At 44.7% G+C, this 27509-nt stretch overlaps 1 protein-coding gene across 6 annotated transcripts in view; it reads right to left on the reverse strand.

Annotated features, from left to right (window-relative positions):
• Positions 1 to 27509, reverse strand: part of ZNF385C (zinc finger protein 385C) — a 167082-nt gene that overhangs the window by 125067 nt on the left and 14506 nt on the right. Inside the window, exon 1 of one of the 6 annotated variants that reach the window (XM_083709460.1) lies at positions 26665 to 26857. The exons of the other annotated variants lie outside the window; for them this stretch is intronic. Within the exon in view, the coding sequence (XP_083565586.1) occupies positions 26665 to 26689 (25 nt within the window). The 5' untranslated portion in view covers positions 26690 to 26857. Of the gene's footprint in view, positions 1 to 26664; positions 26858 to 27509 lie in introns of those variants that run through there. 6 annotated transcript variants of the gene reach the window in all.

Below are 27509 nucleotides of genomic sequence, written 5' to 3' on the forward strand. Positions count from 1 at the left end.
AGCACAGGTCCACGTGTGACTGATTTATGGCATTAGACTTTCTGATGTGTATTTTTATTTATTGCAAAGTCAAGCTGATACAGCGGGTGAAGAATGAGCTGTGAACACTCAAAAGAAAGTTAGTAGATTTATTTTCATCCCACGGGTGTGCTGCTGCTCCGTGCTATGGAAATATATTCTTTCCAATCAGGAAATAAAAAGTGACAACCCACAACAGCCTTGACTGCCAGCTTTCACTTGGTGAGAAGCGTGATCATATCTATCGCCTATATTGGGTGGGAGAAGGAGAGAAAAGACACTTTCTACTTAGAGATATTTGGCCTCAATTCACAGCAACAGGTTTTATTGGCAAACACATTATGTTCTGTAACACATCTACAAACGAGTGCTGAATCTGGTTTATATGGAAGCCTTCCCTGCTGCCGTCACCACATTTCACCAACTCATCTAACAAACTGGAAGCAGCAAATGCTCTGTTGCTCAACAAATGTGATTAATTCCCAACTTTAATACTGTAATGAAAATCCTAAAGGAGCAAAAAATAAACATAAACCCAGCAGAGCTGAAAAACCAAAAGGTACGAGTATCTCATGGAAGCTGCCAAAGAGGGAAAGAAGGTTTATTTATCTTTAATTCACATGCTAGATGACATACAGCCTGGTACAGCAGACCAGACACAAACTTGTTACTTGTCAGAAGGTTAAAAAAATAATAATTCTCATCACAGTTTACAATCCATGAACAATTCCATTTTTGGCATGTCACCTTCTTCATAGATGTTCTCCCCAAGGTGGCTCACTTAGAACCTAGGTGGTTATCTAGTTTGATCGTTGATTCTTATTGATAATTTAATATTTCTTGTAAACTGCTTAAGAGGTTTTACTACAGTCAAGCAATATATAAATTTGGTTAAATATTTCTTTTCCCTGCACCATTCAGATCTTTTTACTGAAAAGCAAAACAAATAAATTTTAGCTAAATATCTTATCGGGTTTTATGCCTTTTTATTTTTTGTTAAAATTTTTATTATGTTATTTTAACTTGGAGCTTCGCTATGTTCGCCCTGACAAATCTCACTGCTTCATTTATTACATAAATCTACAATAAACAACATTAATGAATAAAAACCATTGCATTAAGTAGAATAAATGACAATGGGGGTGGAAAGGCTCCCCAGCAACAGACCAGCCATTAAACCAGAGCCAGAGGTTAACTCTGGTGTTCTGGTGACCCAATTTTCTAATTGGGTCAAGACTTGCCTTCTTGTAAACACCGTTGCTCAAGCCCCAACACAGGACCAAGACCAGATTTATAAAACAGGAGATCATGACTCTAGCTCCACACACACATTCACTGCCATCACACCTGTAGTCTTATATTTAGAGATGGCAAACTACTCCTATTTAACATATTACGGAAGCAAATGCCACAGCCTGGAGTTCCTTCTTTCTTCAGCAGAGAGTCCAAAACATACTGGAACTCTGCACCATTTTTTTGCTCTTGACCTCTCTTGCTAAATCTCTAAAATGGACACATTAGTGATATGCTACAGATGGAAGTGAGGGGCAGGTAGGGCTCATCAACCTGGGAAGGCAACCTGTCTAGAAGGAGGAAAACTCTGATCCTAAACCTCTGCTGCCGTGCAGGATATATTCAGGAGAAGCAAAGATTGAGGAGTAAACCCTACAAAAGTCTAGAGTGGAGTCCCTAAGATGGTTGGACGGCCTCTTTCCAGCAACTCCTGCATGCAAGCTGGCGCCAAATGTATTGTTTTGCTTTCCTTTGGACCACATCAGCAAGGCCAAGAAGGGAGTCTCGTCATCTGGACCTGCATACACACTGCCCAGGTTTGCACTCCAGGGAGGTCACTTCGGTGCTGCTAACACAGTGGTTTGACTTCACCCCTGGAGGCGCACTCCACTGTCTCTTGAGACAGAAGAAGAAGAGTTTGGATTTGATACCCCGCCTTTCACTCCCTTTAAGGAGTCTCAAAGCGGCTAACATTCTCCTTTCCCTTCCTCCCCCACAACATACACTCTGTGAGGTGAGCGGGGCTGAGAGACTTCAGAGAAGTGTGACAGGTGCCAACAATTACTAGCAGTAATTGACTACTATTGATGCTACTATTTCCACAACAAGTGATCTGCCCAATGTTATTTTCATGAGAAAAGCAAGCTAATCTGAAGATGCAAAGGTCTCCTATAATAAACACACGGATGATAAAAGAGGGTTAACTGGTATAGAATAGAGCTTCATTTTTTAAAAAGCTGTGAGCTTTTGTTTCTCAAATGAGTACAAAACGTTGATGCATACCGTGTGTTCACAAGAACCTAGGTTAACCGAAGCAGGGGTGGATTATCACGAATCAGCTCAGAAAACCCTGCTGAAGCCGCTTTCGCTGCAAAATGTTAATTTGGTGGCAAAACTCAACTTCCACTTAGGAAACCGTAAGGGTGTTTGCAAACCATTCACAGTATGTGACTATCACCCATAAACACAAATATGACTTAGCATTTCTTTCAGCTAAGGAGACAAGGAACAGTTGGGCTGAAGCCTCCTTCCTCCTGCCAGGAACGCAGTCAACTGCAAGCACTTCTGTTGACAGAACCTTTTGAATGCTACAGTACTTTTACAATTGATGGCGCTGGCGCACTTCCCAACATCCACGCCATTTGATGCTTAAAATAGACGGTGGGCGTGCAACCTGATTTAGCCAACCATGCAAGCTGGGCTCCTGCAAATGCTCTGGCTCAGCTGCTACAAGAATACATACACACACTTCATTCCCGAAATTAAATCTCTCAGACCTCCTGCAAGATGGCAATCAGCTCGCTTGGAACCTGCTGGAGTTGGCTTGCTCTCATCAGCATAATAAAGATGTGTGACCTTCATTGGTGACCGGCACATAAATCCAGAAATGATTAGATGGGCGTTAAAATGTATGACTCAGGGCTTTTAAAGTTCTACTCTCCACCTTGCTCTCACCGATAGTGATAATATTTCTCAGCACTCCTCACCTTTAGCCCAGCTCATCTTAGAGGCTCACTTACCTACTTCTATAAACACACACTTATTAGCATCAACACTATGCTAGGTGCAGTACAGAGAGTCCTTAAGCGACTTGCCTCCTGCCCAAAAGAGATGCAATCTATCTTGAGCAACGAGGCTGAGGTTTCTTGGGACTGGGATATTACTTATTTAAAACATTTATACAGAAGCTTTCCACTGGTCCTGAAAGCACTACAGTAGCTGCAAGTGAGGTAGCAGGCTCAATTCAAGGTGTCAGTACAATTCAAGTACAAAAATCAGTGCTTCCTCCAGTGTCAATCAGTTTAGGTCCCAAGATTGGCAAGCAAAGCCTTTTTGGCAGTGCCACCAAGGGTGGTTCCTTGGTTGGTGTTGACTTGTGGCACAGTCTTATTGGAGCCAGTTCCCTGTTCCACTGGTGAGGTGTATCTGTGTCCCTCATTCTTAACATCCAGTTAGAACTTAGAAACAGCTCTGTTCACTCAGGTGTTCAATAGTTGATAGATACTGTCCTGCCAACTTTGGAATTGGGCTTGTCCACACTTCTGCTTGTTCTGTGCATAAGAAGAACAGAGCTGGGAGGTTTTCCCATTTGCCTTGCCACTTTCCCCGGGAAAACCCGCTCTTTAGCGCTGAATCGGAGCAAATGTCAATCCACGGAAAAGCCAATAGACATCAAGAGTCGGTTTTCCCTGGGGAAAGCAGCAGGACAAGTGGAAGTCTGGATGAGCCCATTGTTAATTCAAAGAATCATAGAGTTGAAAGGGATCCCGAGGGTCACCTAGTCCAACCCCTTGTAATGAGATAATCTTAGCTAAAGCATCCATGACAGACAACCATACAACCTCTGTTTTAAAACCTCCACGGAAGGAGAGCCCACAACCTACCGAGGGAGACTGTTCCACTGTCAAACAGCTCTTACTGTCAGAAAGTTTTCCCTGATGTGGGGGCACCTGACTGTTTTGCATGTTTTTTATATATTTTAAATATGGTTTTACTTTTAATAGTATTGCTTTACCATTTTGACACCTGCTGCCCCGAACTTTTTTAGGAGGAACAGAAATAAATAAATAAATAAATAAATAAATAAATAAATAAATAATGGCTATTTTTCTAGAAAAAGAGGTACCGGAACACACCATGAATGCCTCCCTTGTTCTCTTATAATGCCAATGGTGCCCACCTTGAAAGGTACTGGAACTGAGTTCCAGCAAGGTCCGCTTGAAAAAAACGCCCTGCTTAATAATAATGATGCAGATCTAAAATTAAACTGGTAACTGTGAACCCGAGTTTGCAAGAGTGCTACCTCAGCCAAGAAAGGCTGAACTCATATTTATCGATTAGCATTTTGACTTCTCCATGAGCAGGAGAAGGCTGGCATCGGGGAGGAGAAAAGAAAACTGTTATTTTCCTTTCCTCCCCGCCCTTCTGAAGATGCATGGATCTTGTTTCAGGCTGGCTACAGTCCAAAACAGGACCACTCCATTTAGGGCCTAGTTCATATATAAAATAAAACCCTTTGCTCTGCTCCTGGACTTCTCATTCCTCAGGAAAACAGGAAATATGCAACAGTGGTGTCAGAAAAGGAATGCCCGGGATACCTAAAGGATCTATTTTGCTCCTGAAGTTCTGCTGCGGAGGCCCATTTCCACATCCTGATGACAGCCAAAGCACAAGAGCCTTCTCTGTGACCGTGCCAGCCCTTGTTTTTAAAGCTGGTTCTACCTGCTTAAAGGTAAAGGGACCCCTGACCATTAGGTCCAGTCGTGGCCGACTCTGGAGTTGCGGCGCTCATCTCGCTTTATTGGTCGAGGGAGCCGGCGTACAGCTTCTGGGTCAGGTGGCCACCATGACTAAGCCGCTTCTGGCAAACCAGAGCAGCACACGGAAACGCCGTTTACCTTCCCGCCGGAGCGGTACCTATTTATCTAGCTGCTTTAAAGTGTTATGCAAAGATGCTCTGAATATTTGTTTTCATTTATTTTCTTTCATAAAATTTATGCACTTACTATTTTAAATAGTACGTGCTGAATTGCATCCAAAACCAGGTACCTGTGTTTTCGCCCTTTCATGTTCTCAGCAGATTGGGGTAACTTAAACTGGGGGGAAAGCACCTCCCCCATGACTAATTTAACCATTAAATAGATGCAGGAGGGAACACAGTTGGAAGTTGGTGTTGCAGCTTTCACTAACCTGATGTTCGGCAGATGTTTTGGACTACAACTCTTATCATATATGATCTTTGGCCACACTGGATGGGACTGATGGGAGATTTCGTTCAAAGCATCTGGCGCTCTGCTCCTTTGAACCTTATATAGGTAAAGGGACCCCTGACTGTTAGGTCCAGTCGTGGCCGACTCTGGGGTTGCGGCGCTCATCTCGCTTTATTGGCCGAGGGAGCCGGTGTACAGCTTCTGGGTCATGTGGTCTAAGCTGCTTCTGGTGAACCAGAGCAGCACCAGGAAACGCCATTTACCTTCCCACCGGAGCGGTACCTATTTACCTACTTCCACTTTGACATGCTTTCGAACTGCTAGGTTGGCAGGAGCAGGGACCAAGCAACGGGAGCTCACCCCGTCGCGGGGATTCGAACCGCCGACCTTTTGATCGGCAAGTCCTAGGCTCTGTGGTTTAACCCACAGTGCCACTCGCGTCCTGCACCTGCTTACCTGCCGCTTTTTACTACTGTTGCTCCTTGGTGTCGTTTCATTGTACTGTACTGTATTTTGTTGCATTTTACTGTTAACTTGTATGATTTTACCACTGCTTACAAATCTCTCTGAGCACAATGGAAATGCAAGGCAAACATTTCCTGTGGAGAGAAACTGCGAGCCGGTAAAGTGGCCAAGATGGAGCAACTAATAGCACTTCTGAAAGGTCAGAGTGGCCTGACAGCAATCCCAGCATCAGATGGAGGCCCTTGAAGGAAACCTGGAAAGCTCTCAAATGCAGCTGAAGCAGGACATGGCATAGTATTCTATCGAGAGGAGGTGAAAGCCTGGTTGAACTGAGCAGCCTGTGATTTGAAAACCCAGCTGAAGAAGCCTCAGTTTGGACGGGCCAATGTGCTGGTCCAGGGGGGGAGGTTAACGTGGGGCGAGATCCAGGACCTGAGTTGAGAGTCGGCAGACAGTCCTCCTCGGGCAAAGCGGGGTCCACAGCGGGAAGCCGGGCAAGGACAGGAACTCTGGGGAAAACAGGACTGGATGCTGGCCGAAACAGCTCATCAACGACATTGCTCCCGCAACCTGGGACCGGGCTGACTGGCCTTTATCTTCTCTGAGGCCAGGGGCGGTCCCGGCCCCCAGGAGACCTGCCTCTCCTGGCCTTAAGGCGAGCACTCCTCCTGGGAGAAACCAGTTCCCTTTGCATCTCTGCCCTGAGCCTCTGCAGTTCAGGAGAGGCTGAAGGGTTACTGGGCCCAGGGGAAGACTCACTTGTAGGCGCTGAGTCCTCAACCACCTCAGGAGCCAGAGTGGATTCACCTGGTGCCTGCTCCTGAGGATCCGGCACAGGTGCAGGCACTTCGGAATCAAGGCCCTGCCCCAGTTCAGCCGGCCCTGGAGGCGGGGACTCCTGTGCAGGCTGGGATTCCTCCGGTTCAGCCTCTGAATCGGATTCCCAGGCCATCACAGCCAAGGGGATATATTTCCCAGCTCTGCCACCTGGATTTTTTAACCCAAGAGGTGTGGGATTGAACCTAGGACAGTGCACAAGCAAAAATGCTCCCCTTCCAAAACTGGGCTATTTCTTTTTGGGCTCTCATAGCCGGCAGGGTACATCACCCCCCACTGCTGCACTGGACCCTTGGCAGTTTAAAGTAGATTTGACGCAATTTGTGTGTGCGTGTTTTTCACACAGTCCAAACAACATTGCTCTCATTCAAGGGCTCACCCACACTTCTGCTTGTGCCGTGCCTAGAAGAAAGCATGTGTGCAAGCAGTTTTCTACTTGACCCACACTTTCTAAGCATAGGTCTGAGTGGGTTTCCCCATGCCCCGCTCCTTTTCAAGGGAAACCCGCTCTTTAATGTTGATTCAGAGCAAACATCAATCTGCAGAAAATCCAACTGCCCTTTGCTCCGATTGAGCGCTAAAGAGCAGTTTCCCCCAGGGGGAAGCAGCAGAACTAGAGGAAGTGTCGATAAGCCCGAGGTGCTGAGTTGTGCCCAACATTGTGGGGGCCTGTCGCACATGTGTGACGTCACATAAACGTGACTTCACATGCAGCACCAGCACACTGGACTCATCAGAGGGATGTCACAGAGTGCTGGATGCGCGATGATGCACATAACACATGCAACTGGAGGTCGCCAACGGTCTGGAAGGCTAACCATCAGGAGTCTCCTCCAACCCCTCAACACTGGAGGGACCCAGCCCCTTGCCCAGAGATTTTGAGGAGGGGGACAAAGACACCTTGGCCCCCTGGAGTTAGCGCACCTGATAAGCCCTAAGTGACAGCCTGCACATTCCCTCCATTTAATTCAGATTTTCCCAATCTGCAGAGAACGCAGAAAGATTCCACATGCCCTACTTCTGTTCCAGAGGTGCTCCTTGGTGTGTTTAGTAATGACACGTGGGTTTTTTATTCTTTATCCTTTGTTTTCTACAAGTCTAATAGATACGAAAACTAGTACCTCAAAAACAGAAATAGAAAATTGGCCACCCACACAGATAGACAAATACCTGTGCCGTAACAGAGCTCGGGTTTCTGGAACTCAGGGAAGGTGGGGAAAATATTAAGTGAAGCTGGGGAAGGAACAACAACACACAGTACAAATATATCCCATTAAACACCACCCACTAGTGTGGACAGGAGTTATTGAGAGTTTAACTAAAAGTGCTCATGTGTGGATGAACATGAACAAAAGCACACATGGAAAAATTAGATGTGTGCGACCCATGTGCGCATCAGCACTCTGGTGTGTACAAAGTCCCAGAGTAGCGTTGTGGGCTTAGTACAGTCAAGGAAGCAAGGCTGGGTCTGGCTGCGGAGCAATCTTGAGAGGCAAAGTGTTCCTCCACCTGACAGGCAACAGGGAGATGGATTACACAGTTATTTTCCACACTGGTGTTAACTGCCTTGCTAGATACGATCTGGGTAGCTTATCAGAGATTCCATAGGTCACCGATGCAACATCGAGTCTAGCCACAAGTAAGCAGCTTTCTCCTAACCCAGTACTATTTACAGTCTAGCGTTATGAGGCCGGTCATGTGGCAGAGCCCAAGACATACAAATGGCCAACTGCCCTCCCCATTCTACCATTACCACTTTGTAAATGCAGGCAAGGCAGCTTGAAGGCAAGTTGCCCAGGAACGATTCCCTTTATGTAGGGTGTAAGAACTTTGGTTCTCAATACTTCCCTGGGTGTGTATCGGAATCTTTACAGCACCTACTTCAACCACAGTTCACAATATGGATTAGCTTTATTTCGGACAAAGAAATCAGCATTAGGATAAGCAAACGTTAGTATGGTGTATCAGTTACCAAAGAACATACCGTATTTTTCACTGTATAAGACACACTTTTTCCCTCCTAAAAAGTAAGGGGAAATGTGTGTGCGTCTTATGGAGCGAATGCAGGCTGCACAGCTATCCCAGAAGCCAGAACAGCGAGAGGGATCGCTGCTTTCCCTGCTTTGCTGGAGAGACGTTGTGCAGAGAGCGAGAGAATTTTTTTTTCCTTGTTCTCCTCTAAAACTAGGTGTGTCTTACGGTCGGGTGCCTCTTATAGAGTGAAAAATACGGCAAATACATCCAGGGCTTTTTTTCAGCCCGAACTCGCTGGCACTCAGTTCTGGCACCTCTCAGGTGAGCACCATTGCCATTATAAGAGAAGGTGTTCAGGGTGAGTTCTGGCAGCCCTGTTTCTAGGAAAAAATAGCACTGACTACATCTAAATTACTGCTTCTGACTAATAATGTTTATTGTTTAAAATCACAGAGTATAAAAAGTACAGGTGGTGATGCGGGGTTACATTCTCGGACCTTAGCAGGGTTACGTTCTCGGACCCTATGCATGTCAGCAGAGAACATATAGGCTCCATTCCACCGTTCTACCCCCATTCTGCCCTCTTCCGGGTCCAGAAGGACCCAAGCCTTGGTGATCGCACAACAATTGGACGTGACTAAAATGGCCACTGTCTGTAGAATCTGCAGGAAAATGTTGCAGTGTAGGGCTGCTGATGTTCCAGAATCCAGTGATTCCTCTGCATTCCATTCCACACCCCCGTCCATCAGTATTCTGTGGCGACTGAGCACACCTTAATGAACTATTTGAGGGGTTCTGCCCTTAGGGATTTACCTACAGATTTCTGCAAACCTTGAGTTAGCCCACGTCTGCCATTACCTCCATCTTGTGGATGCCATAGTCTGAAGACTGAAACCGAGGAGATGATGATGCCTGTTGTTGTTCACTTTTACAACATTCCGCAGAGCGAGAAATTGTATGGGTGTGCACACTCATTCATGGCCTTGGCTGTGGTTGGCTGTCTTGTAGCAGCTGGGCCCAGCTGGCTGCTTTCCCCTGATGGCAGACACACCTCACAGACACGAGACTTGGCTGGCAATCTTCTGCTCAGATAACAGTGCCTTTGCAGCCGATGGCAAAAGGTCTCCTCAGCACCAGTTTCTGTGCAGCTGCTGAATTTTGTTTCTGCCCTCTCTCTCCAACAGACTCAAAAGGCTGGCATTTCTCTCCACTCCAACAGGGCCTTTCCTCTTGACTTTCAGTCTCTTGGAATCTCTAAGGATTTAGGCAGAGCTCTCTCCTTTCCTTCCCACCCGTAGCATTTTCCTGTCTCTGCACACAGGACTTGAGAGATGCTTTGCTTTTTATCCAGAGCAGCTTAATGCTCCAAGCAAGGAGGAGAAGAAAGGGGCCCTCCTTTGTTTGTTTGTTTGTTTGTTTGTCTGTTTATTTATTTATTTATAAAATATATATTTCTATACTGCTATTCATTTTTTTAAAAAAACAGAGCTGTTTACAACAATTGCACATAAAACTATGCCATAGAAAACATATTAAAACGTTAAAATCAGAAATTAGCAAACTATTGAGGGAAAATGCATGCATAAGCCTGACGGAATAGAAAAGTTTTCAGCAAGCATTTAGAAGTTGAAACAGAAGGTACCTGCTAAGTATCTATTAGCAGAGTATTCTAAAATACCTAGAGAGAGAGAAATCACATTTTAAGTTGAGCCAGCTTCCCTGTTTCTGCAATTGATTTTTCTGCTATCATCTACTGATGAGAGCAGTGTCTGCTGAAGATTGTGGGACAGAAATTAAACAAAAAAGCAAATAGGACAGAGGCTTTGTCTTGCAGACTGACACAAAAAACTGGCCCTTCCAAATTAAACCAAGTGGGAATCTCAGGGACTATCCAAATCCTTATACCTCAGCTCAGTCATGGAGATCATCTGCAGGATTCCTCAAGTTGGCGAGGCTCGTTTGAGAACAAGAAACTACACCTTTAGTGTCATAGGCCCAGTATTCCAAGACAAGAAGAAGAAAAAATATTCTCAACCAAACTTACACATAAATCCACAATAGTTACTAGCCAGCAAAGATTTCTACAAGCTTTTCCAAATTCCCCTACTTATTTATGGCCTAAGGGTGTGAGGAGGAGAAGAGAAACAAGGTTTTCTTGCCTGTTTGCTTGCAGGCAATTCTTACTTGCTACAGGTTAATGGGGTAAGTCAAAACTATCAAGTCTGCCTCCAACTTATGCAAGATACAGGAAACAAGTCCTCTTAAGTCCTGGGCTATGCTGAACTCCACCTGCTCATTCAGTGCAAGGCAGATACTCTGAGCAGGGGAATGAGCAAGGAGACACCCTCCCAGGAACCTACAAATGTCTCCCTTGCTAGTGTCAGGTTTGATTATTTGCTGGAAAGCAAACAAGTTCTGCCTGCTGGGCCTCCATTAACATTCCCAGCTGGTGTCATTAGTTGACACCTACATAAGAAGGCACTCATTTTTCACTGGCGCAGCAGCAACACAACCAAACTCCCCCTTCCTCTCAATTTTTTTTTGTTTGTTTCTGGCTTCAAATACACAGATAGATAGAGATATAAAAGTACAGTTAGAATACTGCAGGTTATTCTACTGGCATCGGTGATATTCAGATGCAGTTCCAGATAGGCAGAGGAGAAAGTAGAATCTGGAAGAGAAAGGGGAACCTGGGGCATCTGTAGGTAATTGCCCAGTGTATGCTGCTGCTCTGGCGGGCCTTGGGACAAACAGAAGGCACCCTTGAAGATAACTGATGGGCAATAGGAGGACAAGGAACAAGGGGAAGCAGAAAGGACAAAAGCTCAGAAAGCAGAAAGGACAAAAGGCTACAACTCCTACCATCCCCTGTCTGGAGGGCACCTTGTTAGAGAAGGCTGGGCTAGTGCATTGGATAGACAGCAAGACCAGTGTTCAAAGCCTCACTCCAAGACAAAGTTTACTCGGTGACCTTGAGCCGGTTGCACTCATGTTAACCTCTCTCGCAGGATACAAGGGGATAACACTGTACAATATGCCATCCTGAACTCTCTAGAAAAGGAACAAAAATTAGATAGATGGACCACTTAGATTTTGTTTGTTTGCTTAAAAAATGTAAAGTAGTATAAAAATGGTTTAATAAACCATTGCTAATCTTAACATATACTTTAGATTTACAAAGCACTCTTACAGATGGGGCAAACAGAAAGAGCTGTTGGGAGATGGCATTATTTAGGTGAAGCTATGTATAGGAATCCCCTTCATGGATCACTGCCTTGCCGTGGCGAAGGGGCTTGAAGAACTCAGAGAAGCTATGAACTATGCCGAGCAGGGCACCCAAGATGAACAGGTCATAGTGGAGAGTTTTGACCAAACGTGATCCACCTGGAGGAGGAACCGGCAAGCCACTCCAGTATCCCTGCCAAGAAAACTCCATGGACAAAGACAACAGGCATATAAAAGATATGACGCTGGAAGATGAGCCCCTCAGGTCGGAAGGCGTCCAACATGCTACTGGGGAAGAGCGGAGGGCAAGTACAAGTAGATCCAGAGCTGATGAAGCGGCTGGGCCAAAGCCGAAAGGACGCTCAGTTGCGGATATGCCTGGAAGCGAAAGGAAAGTCCAATGCTGTAAAGAAAAATATTGCATAGGAACCTGGAATGTAAGAACCATGAACCTGGGTAAGTTGGAGGTGGTCAAAAATGAGATGGCAAGAATAAATATTGACATCCTGGGCATCAGTGAACTAAAATGGACGGGAATGGGTGAATTCAGTTCGGATGACCATCATATCTACTACTGTGGGCAAGAAACCCATAAAAGAAATGGAATGGCCCTCATAGTCAACAAAAGAGTGGTGAAAGCTGTACTGGGATGCAATCTCAAAAATGATAGAATGATCTCGATACAAATCCAAGGCAGACCTTTTAACATCACAGTAATCCAAGTTTATGCACCAACTACTTGTGCTGAAGAAACTGAAATTGACCAATTCTATGAAGACTTACAAGACCTTATAGAAGTGACACCAAAGAAGGATGTTCTTCTCATTATAGGGGATTGGAATGCTAAAGTAGGGAGTCAAGAGATAAAAGGAACAACTGGCAAGTTTGGCCTTGGAGATCAAAACGAAGCAGGGCAAAGGCTAATAGAGTTCTGTCAAGAGAACAAGCTGGTCATCACAAACACGCTTTTCCAGCAACACAAGAGACGACTCTACACATGGACATCACCAGATGGGCAGCATCGAAAACAGATTGATTATATTCTCTGCAGCCAAAGATGGAGAAGCTCTATACAGTCAGCAAAAACAAGACCTGGAGCTGACTGTGGCTCAGATCATCAGCTTCTTATAGCAAAATTCAAGCTTAAACTGAAGAAAGTAGGAAAAACCACTGGGCCGGTAAGATACAATCTAAGTCAAATCCCTTATGAATACACAGTGGAAGTGAGGAACAGGTTTAAGGATTTAGATTTGGTGGACAGAATGCCTGAAGAACTATGGATGGAGGCTCGTAACATTATACAGGAGGCAGCAACGAAAACCATCCCAATGAAAAGGAAATGCAAGAAAGCAAAGTGGCTGTCCAATGAGGCCTTACAAATAGCGGGGGAGAGAAGGCAAGCAAAATGCGAGGGAGATGGTGAAAGATACAGGAAATTGAATGCAGATTTCCAAAGAATAGCAAGGAGAGACAAGAAGACCTTCTTAAACGAGCAATGCAAAGAAATAGAGGAAAGCAATAGAATGGGAAGAACCAGAGATCTGTTCAAGAAAATTGGAGATATGAAAGGAACATTTCGTACAAAGATTTCCACAATAAAGGACAAAAGTGGAAAGGACCTAACAGAAGCAGAAGACATCAAGAAGAGGTGGCAAGAATACACAGAGGAATTATACCAGAAAGAAATGGATGTCTCGTATACCCCAGGTAGTGTGGTTGCTGACCTTGAGCCAGACATCCTGGAAAGTGAAGTCAAATGGGCCTTAGAAAGCACTGCAAATAACAAGGCCAGTGGAAGTGATGGCATTCCAGCTGAACTATTTAAAATTTTAAAAGATGATGCTGTTAAGGTGCTACACTCAATATGCCAGCAAGTTTGGAAAACTCAGCAGTGGCCAGAGGATTGGAGAAGATCAGTCTACATCCCAATCCCAAAGAAGGGCAGTGCCAAAGAATGCTCCAACTACCGCACAATTGCACTCATTTCACACGCTAGCAAGGTTATGCTTAAAATTCTACAAGGAAGGCTCAAGCAGTATGTGGACCGAGAACTCCCAGAAGTGCAAGGTGGATTTAGAAGAGGCAGAGGAACCAGAGACCAAATTGCAAACATGCGCTGGATTATGGAGAAAGCTAGAGAGTTCCAGAAAGACATCTACTTCTGCTTCATTGACTATGCAAAAGCTTTTGACTGTGTCGACCACGGCAAACTATGGCAAGTTCTTAAAGAAATGGGAGTGCCAGATCACCTCATCTGTCTCCTGAGAAATCTCTATGTGGGACAAGAAGCTACAGTTAGAACTGGATATGGAACAACTGATTGGTTCAAAATTGGGAAAGGAGTACGACAAGGCTGTATTTTGTCTCCCTGCTTATTTAACTTATATGCAGAATTCATCATGCGAAAGGCTGGGCTGGATGAATCCCTAGCCGGAATTAAGATTGCCGGAAGAAATATCAACAACCTCAGATATGCAGATGACACAACCTTGATGGCAGAAAGTGAGGAGGAATTAAAGAACCTTTTAATGAGGGTGAAAGAGGAGAGCGCAAAATATGGCCTGAAGCTCAACATCAAAAAAACGAAGATCATGGCCACTGGTCCCATCACCTCCTGGCAAATAGAAGGGGAAGAAATGGAGGTAGTGAGAGATTTTACTTTCTTGGGCTCAATGATCACTGCAGATGGTGACAGCAGCCACGAAATTAAAAGACGCCTGCTTCTTGGGAGAAGGGCAATGACAGGCCTAGACAGCATCTTGAGAAGTAGAGACATCACCTTGCCAACAAAGGTTCGTATAGTTAAAGCTATGGTTTTCCCAGTAGTGATGTATGGAAGTGAGAGCTGGACCATAAAGAAGGCTGATCGCCGAAGAATTGATGCTTTTGAATTATGGTGCTGGAGGAGACTCTTGAGAGTCCCATGGACTGCAAGAAGATCAAACCTCTCCATACTGAAGGAAATCAACCCTGAGTGCTCACTGGAAGGACAGATTGTGAAGCTGAGGCTCCAGTACTTTGGCCACCTCATGAGAAGAGAAGACTCCCTGGAGAAGACCCTGATGTTGGGAAAGATGGAGGGCACAAGGAGAAGGGGACGGCAGAGGACGAGATGGTTGGATAGTGTTTTCGAGGTTACCAGCATGAGTTTGAGCAAACTGCGGGAGGCAGTGGAGGACAGAGGTGCCTGGCGTTCTCTGGTCCATGGGGTCACGAAGAGTCGGACACGACTAAACGACTAAACAACAACAACAACATGTATAGGAATAGGGACACAGGTAGCGCTGTGGTCTAAACCACTGAGCCTAGGACTTGCCGATAAGAAGGTTGGTGGTTCGAATCCCCACGAGAGGGTGAGCTCCCGTTGCTCAGTCCCAGCTCCTGCCAACCTAGCAGTTCAAAAGCACGTCAAAGTGCAAGTAGATAAATAGGTACCGTTCCAGCGGGAAGGTAAGAGGCGTTTCTGTGCACTGCTCTGGTTTTGCCAGAAGCAGCTTAGTCATGCTGGCCACATGACCTGGGGAAACTGTCTGTGGACAAACATTGGCTCCCTCGGCCAGTAAAGCAAGATGAGCACCGCAACCCCAGAGTTGTTTGTGACTGGACTAAACTGTCAGGGGCCCTTTACCTTTTTTACTTTTGTGTATAGGAAATGAGAGGAGATTGTAAGAGTAGGCAGAACTGGTGGTGAAGCACAATCAGCCTTGGAACTTCTGCCTTACAGACTCTTAGGAACACAGGAACGTGCCTTATACCAACTCACACCATTGGTCCATCTAGCTCAGTATTGTCCACAGTGATTGGCAGTGGCTTTCTGTTATGCTTATTGTTTGTTACGTTCGCATTTAATGAGGGTGGATTTCTGTATTTGGGGGTGGGGTTATGTTATGTTGTAAATAAAATTTCCAATAATAAACAAACTAACTAACTAAAATAGGGCAAGTGTGGCAAGGAGGCAATTCAATAAGGCACTAGGATATTATTTGTTAATGTGGAATGTGCGATTAGCAAAACCGCAAGATGCCAATGCCAGCCTTACTCAGCACCTCCAAAGGTTCCCCAAGCAGCACAACTCAACGCCATTCCTGATTAAAAGGAGTAATCGCTAATTGAGCATCTCTTAGCAGCAGTGGGTTGCACTTTTCAAGCCATCTGGAGTTAGTAACGAGCTTTTTCCTCTCCTTTGCCTTCCCTACCAGTCACGCCGTTTTAATGTGATTAGCATTCCAGTGATGTTCTCTCTGAACAGCACACTTAATACCGCTTTAGACTCTGACAGAGAGGAAAGCAGCAGAGTGCCTTATCAGTGGTGACTCAGTTGATAATTTTTCCTCACCCGCCCTTCCTGGCTTCTCTTTCACACTTGCTTTTTGTCTCTTGAAGCACTGCCATGCAGACAAAACTCACATGACAATCTTCCTTGCAGGAGGCTTCCCAATCTTTTCCTATGCTTTTTTTTTTAAAGGGCAGTGACTGAAATTTCCAGACTCCTTGTTCTCCTTACCCTCTTCGGCATCAACAGAAGTAGAGTGTCCAGATCAAGGGAATTAATAGCACCACTCTATTCTGCCTTAGGGACACAGGTGGCACTGTGGGTTAAACCACAGAGCCTAGGACTTGCCGATCAGAAGGATGGCGGTTCAAATCCCTGCGACGGGGTGAGCTCCCGTTGCTCGGTCCCTGCTCCTGCCAACCTAGCAGTTTGAAAGCACGTCAAAGTGCAAGTAGATAAATAGGTACTGCTCCGGCAGGAAGGTGAATGCCGTTTCCATGCGCTGCTCTGGTTCACCAGAAGTGGCTTACTCATGCTGGCCACATGACCTGGAAGCTGTACGCCAGCTCCCTCAGCCAAAAAAGCGAGATGAGCGCCGCAATCCCAGAGTCGGTCACAACTGGACCTAATGGTCAGGGGCCCCTTTACCTTTATTCTGCCTTAGTCAGACCACACTTGGCATACAGTGGAACCTCGGTTGTCGAACATAATCCGTTCTGGAAGACGGTTCTACTTCCAAAATGTTTGACAACCGAGGCGCAATTGCCAGTCGGCAAAATCCATCGAAAAAATGGAGAAACTGGAAGCATTCACTTCTGGGTTGTGGGCGTTCAAAAGCCGAAACGTTTGACTTCTGAAGCGTTCAACAACCGAGGTTCCACTGTACTGTGTCCAGTTCTGGGCACCACAATTTAAGAAGGATGTTGACAAGCTGGAACGTGTCCAGAGGAGGGCAACCAGGGGTCTGGAAATTAAGCCTTCTGAGGAGCGCTTGAAGGAGCTGGGTATGTTTAGCCTGAAAAAGAGGAGACTGGGAGGAGATATGATGGCCATCTTCAAATATCTGAAGGGCTGTCACATGGAGGAGGGAGCATGCTTGTTTTCTCCTGCTTTGGAGGGTAGGACTCAAACCAATGGCTTCAAGTTGCAAGAAAGGAGATTCCAACTAAACATTCGAGGAAAACTTTCTGACATTAAGAGATGTTCAGCAGTGGAACAGACTCCCACGAGAGGTGGTGGACTCTCCTTCATTGAAGGTCTTTAAGCAGAGGTTGGATGGTCATCTGTCATGGATGCTTTAGCTAAGAGTCCTGCATTGCAGGGGGTTGGACTAGATGACCCTTGGGATCCCTTCCAGCTCTAAGGTTCTATGACTCTATGATCCACATGTAAAAAGAGTTGTTCTTGTTGCATACCCACAACGTCTTGTATATGGCTAAGAGATTTCAAGGTTAAACTCCTCTTGAGAATTTTGTACAACGGTGTGCAAGGAACTTACAAACTTCCATCAACCTCTTTATGAATGCCCAGGAATGAACAAGGTACTTCCAGACAGTGTTACTTTTACTAGTTTAGAGCAATATTCTTCTCAGGAGTTGCCAGCTTACAAATACCGTTATAAATAAGACTAAATAGATAAACAAACGATGCTATCACTTTGGAGTTTAGAGTATTCTGAAAACACAAAAGATCTGAAGGTCATCTAGTAAAATGAAAAGGCTTGTTTTGCAAGGCTTGTTTTGCAGAACAAATACATTGAAAAAGCCACTTCTTCAAAAGACCAGACACACGATGCTATGAATCCATGCAATGCTATGAATGTAGAAACATATTTTTAAAAGATTAGATAAATGCACTGAATGTAGGTCTATCAACGCTTATTAACCATGGCAGATAGAAGTGCAACTATATGTAGGGGTGGGTTAACAGACAATGGATAGTGCAGTCATGCCCAATTGCTAACATCTGGACTAATCAGAACTTAGGCTGCTGATCTAGATATCTGTAGAGGGAACCAGGCAGAGGGCCTTCTCGGTTGTGGCGCCCGCCCTGTGGAACGCCCTCCCATCAGATGTCAAAGCGATCAACAACTACCTGACATTCAGAAGACATCTTAAGGCATCAGGGAAGTTTTTAATGGGTGATTTTAGTGTATTTTTGTTTTTTGTGGAAGCCGCCCAGAGTGGCTGGGGAAACACAGCCAGATGGGCGGGGTACAAATAAATTATTATTATTAGTAGTAGTAGTAACCAAGAACCAAAATGATGGCACTGGTACTTTAAGGGTACTGGTACTTTAAGCATCACTTGTGAGATTTCCTGTCCATTCTGTTACCCCCAAAGACCACTAAATGTCTCTCAACAATGCTGTTATGGAGACTGGGAGAGACTCCAGCCCAAAATGCCACCATGCAAAACAGGAATTTACTGGGGTTGGGGTGGAGAACAGCAACAGCACTACAAAGTCCCAGTGCATGAAGACAAAAATGAAGCAGCAAGAGGGATCCAACAGCTGCAAAAAGTACTCTCACACACAAAACCACAAACAGCTGTGAAGGAATCTGCTAAGTCCAAGAACCCTTCTGTCCCACCCACCCCCACCCGTTATTTCCCCCCAATAACCCCCACCCGTTATTTCCCAAGAGCCACTCCTTGTTCAAGTTACAAACCATCAATTCCCCATCTCAACCAGCATTTTCTGTGATCAATGGAGTTCAACTGACAGCTGCCAGAGCAAAATATTCAAATGTGAGACCAAAATAAATAAGTAAATTCAGATCTTTTGCTTTAGGAATTAGCCCACATTCACCCATAATGTCACAAGCAACCATACTTATGGAACCTTGCTTGCAACAATATCAGTCCAAATTAATGTTTCTGAACCTGGCAATGATGCAAATTAATTTTATAAGAGGCGTACAAAAGGCTACAGTGCTTGGAGGCTGTAGGTTCGTGGATATTTGGAGTGTTAGGATAACAGTAAAGAGTTCCACTAGCCACAAGCAAGGAGGCTCCTCAATGAATTATGAGGTCAGCATTAATCTCCCAAAGTGGCCTTAGATGAACTGCTCTCTCTCAGCCACAGCCATCCAGCCTAACATAGGAATAATATTTATTTTACAAAAAACATTTTATACCATTTCCAAATGTTCAAAGGAGCTCCCAAATCTCAAATACCAGCAATACAAAATAAAAAATGTATTTTAAGAAAATTTAAAAAGCAATACAGGCAGCTTCTCAAGGCACACAGACTAGGGCCTGATTTGCTTGCCCCAACTGACATCTGGGCTGAAACTGGGAGAATCAGTCCCGTATATAGATGGGTCTGAGGTTGCAAAGGGCTTTTAAGGTCAAAATCAGGACCTTTAATTAGACCTCAAAGCACACAGGCAGCCGGTGCAATTGGCACAGAACATATGCAATATGCTCTCTGCACCAGGAAGTAGCCTCCAAGGAGAGATCAAGGTCAGCTTCATATTTAGGGTATTATAGTTGTTGGCCCTAGAAGTTACAAAAGTATACACTGGCATGGCGAGGTAACCTTTATCCCGGAAAGACCAGAACTTACCTAAGAGGTGCACTGAGCATGACACTCCCTCTTGGTCAGGGACACTAAAAGGTAGGCACAGGTGTACGAGGCCCACAGCCCAAGACTCTGAACTTTCATTGTTAAAAAATAAGTCTCTAGCCCTCCTAGAAAGAAAGTTATGAAGCAAAAGGTGCAGGTACCTTTCAAAGTGATTTCTGTGAGATGAGGCAGCCTGGCTGTTTTCGGCTTTCGGTATTTTTAGCCAGTAAGTGAAGCCAGTACTGTAACTGACAATGGAGTTATTTGGACACCAAGGGATGGGAATCCCTGAGGTCCTACACAGCTACCTGTCCTCTTTAGTGCACTTTTCCTACTTCTGTCTTATTTTCTTGTGGAATCTATGTGGCGTGTCCTTTCTCTCTCCACCCCTCCCCTGCAATCAGGATGCATCTTTCCCAGTCCATTGAAGATCTTGCAGGATCAAAGGAATAGTCTAAAAAGACTGGCCGTGTATAAGCTGATGGGATGAATGTATCTACACAGGGCTTTGTCTCTGGGCCCCCAGAGAAAACAATAACAGTCATAGGGTCAGTGTGTCCCTCACAAGACAAGCAACAAGAGGTACTATTCTTTTTATTGGGATGCCCTCTTCCAACCTAGTTAACCGGACTACTCATGCACCCATGAAACTCTTAATCTCAGGGTCGTGGGTTTGAGCCCCACTTTGGGCAAAAGATTCATGAACTGCAGGGGGTGGGACTAGATGACCCTCACGGTCTCTTCCAACTCTACAGTTCTATGATTCTATGTCTTTCTTAGAACTTATGTCGGATGAATACTCCTGCAGCAGAACAGAACTGCTTAAAGAAGGATGTTACATTACAGTGGTACCTTGGGTTAAGTACTTAATTCGTTCCGGAGGTCCGTTCTTAACCTGAAACTGTTCTTAATCTGAAGCACCACTTTAGCTAATGGGACCTCCTGCTGCCGCCGGAGCACGACTTCTGTTCTCATCCTGAAGCAAAGTTCTTAACCCGAGGTACTATTTCTGGGTTAGCGGAGTCTGTAACCTGAAACGTATATAAACTGAAGCGTATGTAACCCAAGGTACCACTGTATTGGACAATCCATTATAAACCCCACTCCTAACACATGGCATTAAGATCAAAAGAAGAGCACTGCTGGATCATATCAATGGCTCATCTAATCCAGAATCTTGTTCTCACAGTGGCCAACGAGATTTCTAGTTGTGATTCCCAGCAACTGGTATACAGTCATACCTTGGATCCCAAACTTGGATGTTTTGGCTCCCAAACGCCGCAAACCCGGAAGTGAGTGTTCCGGTTTGTGAACATTCTTTGGAACCCGAACGTCCAACAGGGCTTCCACAGCTTCTGATTGGCTGCAGGAGCTTCCTGCTGCCAATCAGGAGCCATGCTTTGGTTTCTGAATGTTTTGGAAGTCGAATGGACTTCTGGGACGGATCCCATTCAACTTCCAAGGTACGACTGTACTGTGGAAGCAGAATATAGTCACCACACCTGGTGGCCTCTGACTGCCTTACCTTCCATAAATCTGTCTAACCCTCTTTTAATGTGTTCCAAGTTGGTGGCATTTACTGCATACCGAGGCAGCAAATTCCATAGTTTCATTATGTGCTATGTGAAAAAGTATTTGATACTGATACTTTAATTGTGATTCAAACCATATTACTAGGGAATTCCTGTGAACTTCTCCTGTTCATTCAGTGATGGCTGCAAAGGAATTGTCCTAGTGCATTATACCCCATATGCCAGAGCTCGTTCCTTCACCCTTAATGGCAGTGGTGTTTAAGTACCTAGCAACACCACTGCCATTAAAGGTAAAGGAATGTTCTGTTCTGACATATGGGGCATAATGCACTCTGGACACCAATTTCCATATGTATGTTAATGTAAAAAACTGCTTTTTGGCAAATTAAGATAGCAAGTGGGTAGGGACTCATCTGCACTGAACTTTATGGTTGATCTGTAAGCAAGGAGTGAAAGGGGAAAAGGATCTGGGGCTCATCAACACCCCAATTCAATGGTACCCCAAATTTACCTCACTGTGGCTAGTAAGAGTTAAAAGATCAGGAACCCAAAGCCATGGAAACTATTAACGCAGAGCCTTAAGAGGAAGAGTACCATTTTGTCCGAATGGCCCTCTTGAGAACAACCCAAAACACCCTTTCTAGCAAGAAGGGTGCCTTCCAAATCCTTCTCCAGCTTTCTTTCTCCGGTTGAAGAGAACTGGACCCACAAGCTTTCTGAAAAGGGGCTGAGCCCCCAGTGATTTATTTTTCTACGGGAATCAAGGCAGCTCTTGTGGACACAGCAAAGGCCTTGAGTCCAGTGTAGAAAGCATCTCTGTCACCTTTCTCAGTAACCTCTCTGTGCACCCTCTGAAACACACCCTCTTTTCCTGCATACAAGCACTTTCCTGTATTTAGGTAAAGCTGCGGGGGGGGTGTGTGTTTCCACAGCTAAGGCCTCACTGTTTACAGCTTGTCTGTTCTTTATCCAGCTTTCTTGGAAGCTGTTGCCCACGAACTCCCTCCTGACTTGTTTTTACAAAGGAGGCTGTGAAAGAGATGGCCCAAGGGTGCCTCACTGCTTGCAAGGTTGACGAGTCTGGCACGTTACGAAGACATGAACATAGCCTCCAATATACTGCCGATGAAATAGTGACATACTTGTTAATACCCTTTTCCTGAAATCAAAGATTAGCGTCTGGGTGCTCCACCCACCCCCACCAATATTAAACAGTGCTGAAGACTCTACTCCGCCTAAGGTACATACTATTCATTTCCGCTGTAACGAAAGGTGATCGTTGCTAAAATATACTAGGAAAACAGAAACTAGCTTACACTACGCTAACAGTTTCAAAATACAGACCTCAGCTTTACAGTTCATTTGCATGCATTTGCACATGTGTGTACACTAGAGACAAGAGACACCCATTTCCCATTGAAGATAACCACATTCTAGGGAACCTGGAGCAGGATCTGAACTGCAGAAAGGGACCACTCTTAGCAACTTGCATTAACACATTTTAATGGACCATTTGCCCAAAGACATCAGCTGACTAATAATGATCTCATAACACCACAACGATTTTGCCTTCTTATCTCTTCCCTTTCCTTCTTTTTGTTAGCCGGCTAGCTTGGTGAAGAATTCTGGGGAACTTGAAAAATTGCACACTATTCTGTAACATTTTGGCTGCCCTTATAAAGGTTTTGGACTGATAGCGATGTTGGAATTTTTCATATGGGTCGACATGGCTACTATTACTTTTTACAAGAGGCAGTTTGAGGACACACATAAATTCTTTCCAACATATGGGAACGAAACCACAAGCCCAATGCCACCTTTATTGGACTTGGACATTTGGTTGGTCTTCTCAAATGCATTATTATTATTATTATTATTATTATTATTATTATTAATCCTGCCCTTACTCCCAAAGAAGCCTGGGCAGCAAGCATGCAAGTGAAAAAATCAATTAAAACATTTTAAAAACAATGCCAATACAGAGGCAGAAAGATGTCTCCTTAAAAGGCTTGTTTTTACAAGTGAAGGATAGCAAAAATCTTTTCACCTACCACATTTTCTATGAAATCTTTGGTTTATTTCCCCATTTCCCATGCCCTACTGAATCCTAGCCTGTACCTAAGCTTAAGCACATGTAACTAAAACAATCACATATTCATTCATCAAACATTAAAAACTTCCCTAAATAGGACTGCCTTCAGATGTCTTCTAAAAGTCAGATAACTGTTTATTTCTTTGACATCTGATGGGAGGGCATTTCACAGGGTGGGTACCACTAACGAGAAGGCCCTCTGTCTGGTTCCCAGTAACCTCACTTCTTGCAGTGAGGGAACCGCCAGAAGGCCCTTGGAGCTGGACCTCAGTGTCTGGGCTGAACGATGGGGGTACAGACGCTCCCTTCAGGTATATTGGGCCGATGCCCTCAACTCTCTGGTAGCTGGAAAGACAATAGCTAAAGTTGAGTTGAGGTGTGCGAGCCAGAAGCTAGAGGAGGCTGCAGGCTTGGCAGCTGAGAAACAGACCCATGCCTGATTTCTGATAGAATCCAAGGCTGTGGCTATAGGAGAAGCAAGACCCTCTGGGGTGTTAGTCCTATGAGCCCCTTCATTGTAGACTCAGGTTGTATATGTAAATAAACCATATATCATAAGGACACCACAGTCTCACTGTCCCTCATTCCAGAAAAAAACGAACCCTGAGTAAGCACCTGGAACCCATGGAATCTTGAACCACTCAGAAATTGGGGTGGCATGCAACAGTACAGTGGTACCTCGGGTTACAGACGCTTCAGGTTACAGACGCTTCAGGTTACAGACTCTGCTAACCTAGAAATAGTACCTCAGGTTAAGAACTTTGCTTCAGGATGAGAACAGAAATTGCGCGGCAGCAGCGGGAGGCCCCATTAGCTAAAGTGGTACCTCAGGTTTAGAGCAGTTTCAGGTTAAGAATGGACCTCCAGAATGAATTAAGTTCTTAACCCAAGGTACCACTGTATATATCAAACAGGTTCACTGGGAGTAAAGCAGCTGACAAGTTCAGCCTAACAAGATCCTTATAGTAATTCCCCCCAACTCCATACTCTTTGGTCTAAGCCAACATTTCCCTGAGATCTCCAGACATCTCTGAACTGAAATCTTCTCTTTACTCCAGATGCCCTTTAATCTCTGATTTAAAACTCTTTCATAACGATGTTGAAAAATAAGGCCCCAGAAGAGGTTTCTAATACCTCTTGAAAATTTGGAGCTGAGCCATTTATTTCTTAAAAATTATTTCTGCACGCTTAGCCATGGGCTGAAACACAGCATTCAAGAACGTCCAAAAACCATCAAGCCTTTCACTGGAGGAATCATGAAAAGAAATAAGTAGTTCTTTAGATCATACAAATTGATTAAGAGGACTAAAGGGTACCAGTTCCTACCAGCACATTGGTGGCCCACTACATACGAAGAAATTGACAATGACGGTGCATTCATTTATATAGAGCCACTAATGTATGGCACTTTATGTGATTAGCAAAAAAAGACTGTTCTCTGTCTCAAGGAGTTTACAGTTCAATATTTTAAAATGGAGAACAAAGAGAAAGAGAAAGGCAAGGGTAATAAATGCGTAAGGTGACCAAAGGCATCTACACATTCAGAGACTTCCATTTTAGTTGGGGGTGAAGCTTGTGGGATAAACGAGGTCTTCATGGAGGAAATGGGTTTTAAGGAGAGAGACAAACACAGACCAGCAGTGCCATCCAAGCCTCTTCCTGGGGTCGGGGATATCACAGCAAGTTTCAAGGGCTGTATGGCTCTACAGAAGATTAAATTGCAAATCTCAGTACGTTATAAGAGCTTTCCTTACCACTTTTTTTTTTGTATATTTCATAAAATATCTAGAAATATTTTATATTTTTTTGTATATTTCATAAAATATCCAGAAATGTAAGTGTTTTTGAGGAATTATTGAATGTAATTTAAAATACCAGAGTGGTGAGCTGTGTAGGTGTAACTGCCCTCCACAAATATCATGGCAAGTGGAGAGGACTGGGCTGCCTCTCTAAGATAAGGCAACCATCTAAATCAGGACAGGCCAACTTTTCATAGGCTTTGGGAGGGACGAGGGAGGACTCTAGGCCCTGTCAGAGCACTCACGCCTCCTTTCCAAAGGCTATTGCCTCCTTACCTCGCCTTTTGAAAGGCAGCAGGAGGGCAGGGGATCAAAGGCTGCAAAAAAGGGTCTTGTGTGCCATATGCAGCCCTTGAGTCATGCTTTGGACCACCCTGATCTAGATAGATATGGAGGTAAAAGTAAGAAAATAAATAAATGTGGGTGTCATGTTACAGATACGGTCGAAGGACACCAAACCTTCCCACAAGTTCATTGCTATACTGCAGTTGGGTCTCAGAGGCCCAAATCTGCCCCTAGAGAATGCCAAGGTTTGACCTGCCTTTTTCCTGTTTTGTTTTTTTGAATCTTTCCCAAATGCTGTAAAATGCTGCCTCCAGGCAGCACACAGTCAATCTTTTGTGTTGATTAAATATTTCAACAGTTCAAATGAATGCAAAATAACTGCTCTCTTGACCAAAAAAAAAAAAAAAGCTAACATTTTCTCTTCCCCACCTCCCTTCTCTCGGAACACTTTCTGTTTCTCAAGGATCAGAGGAGAGCTGTGTAAACTAACAGAGGTCAGATATTAAGGGTAGGGTGGGGACACAGAGGTGGCGGTTCAGAAAGCATAGTCTATTACAGTATTACTTTAAACAGGAGAAAGGGCAAGCCATCAGTAGATTGCTGAAGTCAAAATAGTGCAGTCGTTCCCTTTAATCTCTTTTTAAGAAAAAGAGGGGAAAGTTAAAGTTTTGCTACGCTACCACGAAATGTCCAGAATACAGACATTGCCGTAACTTGACACAAACTGATGTTTCTTAGATAAAGAGTTCCCAAGCAGATTTATCTGAAATTCATGCATCTGATGAATTGGACTCTAGACCACAAAAGCTAGAGGTTAGTCTTTAATGTTGTAAAAGATTCTCTGTTGTTTTTGCTGCCACAGACTAGCAAAGCTACTCCTGTGGAAGCTCTACCGGAACAGTCTCTATGCAGAAGCACAAACCTGGAGAACCAAACTGATGCAATCGTGGCAGCAGGTTGACTCCTTTTCAAACCAAACAGAACTAGCTAAATGTCAAGGGCCATTGAAAGGGTAGGAATCAGAATTTACAACAGTGGCATCCCCTACCAATTGGCATGGAGGAAAACCAGAGCTGTAAGAGGTCAATTTAGTTCCTGCATTCACTCTGAAAAAGCTGCAAAATAAGCTTTGCAATAATTGAGCTTCTCCCCATCCCCATGTCACTAAAATTACTGAGGGTGTCACGAGATGAGAGTTTCTTGTGGAATTTGTGCTGCTCATGCACATGTGGGTGTTTTTTTTTGGGGGGGGGGGTTGCAACACCACACATTGTCAATGTCAAAATGCCAGCCAGTACTTTAAAAAAATATTTAACCCAGTATTGCTCTAAACACAGAAAATACAGTAAGTAAAAATAATTCATTGTACACTCACAATCACTGCAGGTGTGAAAGCCCATTAGCACTTTGTGTGTGTGGTGGTGACTGGTGACATTTCAGTGGTCGCCTCTATCCAGAGGAACAGCAATGAATTGACTGAAAGAATGGGAATGTATGGAAGCTAAGGTGTGAAACATGCATGCTGGAAAATCAAATCTCTATCTGGAATCATTCTAATTTTATTGGGAGCACTTGAGATGCACCTGATTAGAAAGAAAGCAAATTTGCTTAGAGGTATATAAGGTTCAAAGGGATGCGGGTGGCGCTGTGGGTTAAACCACTGAGCCTAGGACTTGCCGATCAGAAGGTCAGCAGTTCGAATCCCCGCAACAGAGTGAGCTCCCGTTGCTCGGTCCCTGCTCCTGCCAACCTAGCAGTTTGAAAGCACATCAAAGTGCAAGTAGGTAAATAGGTACCGCTCCAGCGGGAAGGTAAATGGCGTTTCTGGGCGCTGCTCTGGTTTGCCAGAAGCGGCTTAGTCATGGTGGCCCCTGACCCAGAAGCTGTACACCGGCTCCCTCGGCCAATAAAGCGAGATGAGCGCCGCAACCCCAGAGTCGGCCACGACTGGACCTAACGGTCAGGGGTCCCTTTACCTATATAAGGTTCAAAGGAGCAGAGCGCCAGATGCTTTGAACAAAATCTCCCATCAGTCCCATCCAGCGTGGCCAAAGATCATATATGATAAGAGTTGTAGTCCAAAACATCTGCCGAACATCAGGTTAGTGAAAGCTGCAACACCAACTTCCAACTGTGTTCCCTCCTGGATCTATTTAATGGTTAGATTAGTCATGGGGGAGGTGCTTTCCCCCCAGTTTAAGTTACCCCCATCTGCTGAGA

This window comes from Podarcis gaigeae (assembly GCF_964106915.1).
Source record: "Podarcis gaigeae genome assembly, chromosome: 13".
Lineage (NCBI taxonomy): Eukaryota > Metazoa > Chordata > Lepidosauria > Squamata > Lacertidae > Podarcis > Podarcis gaigeae.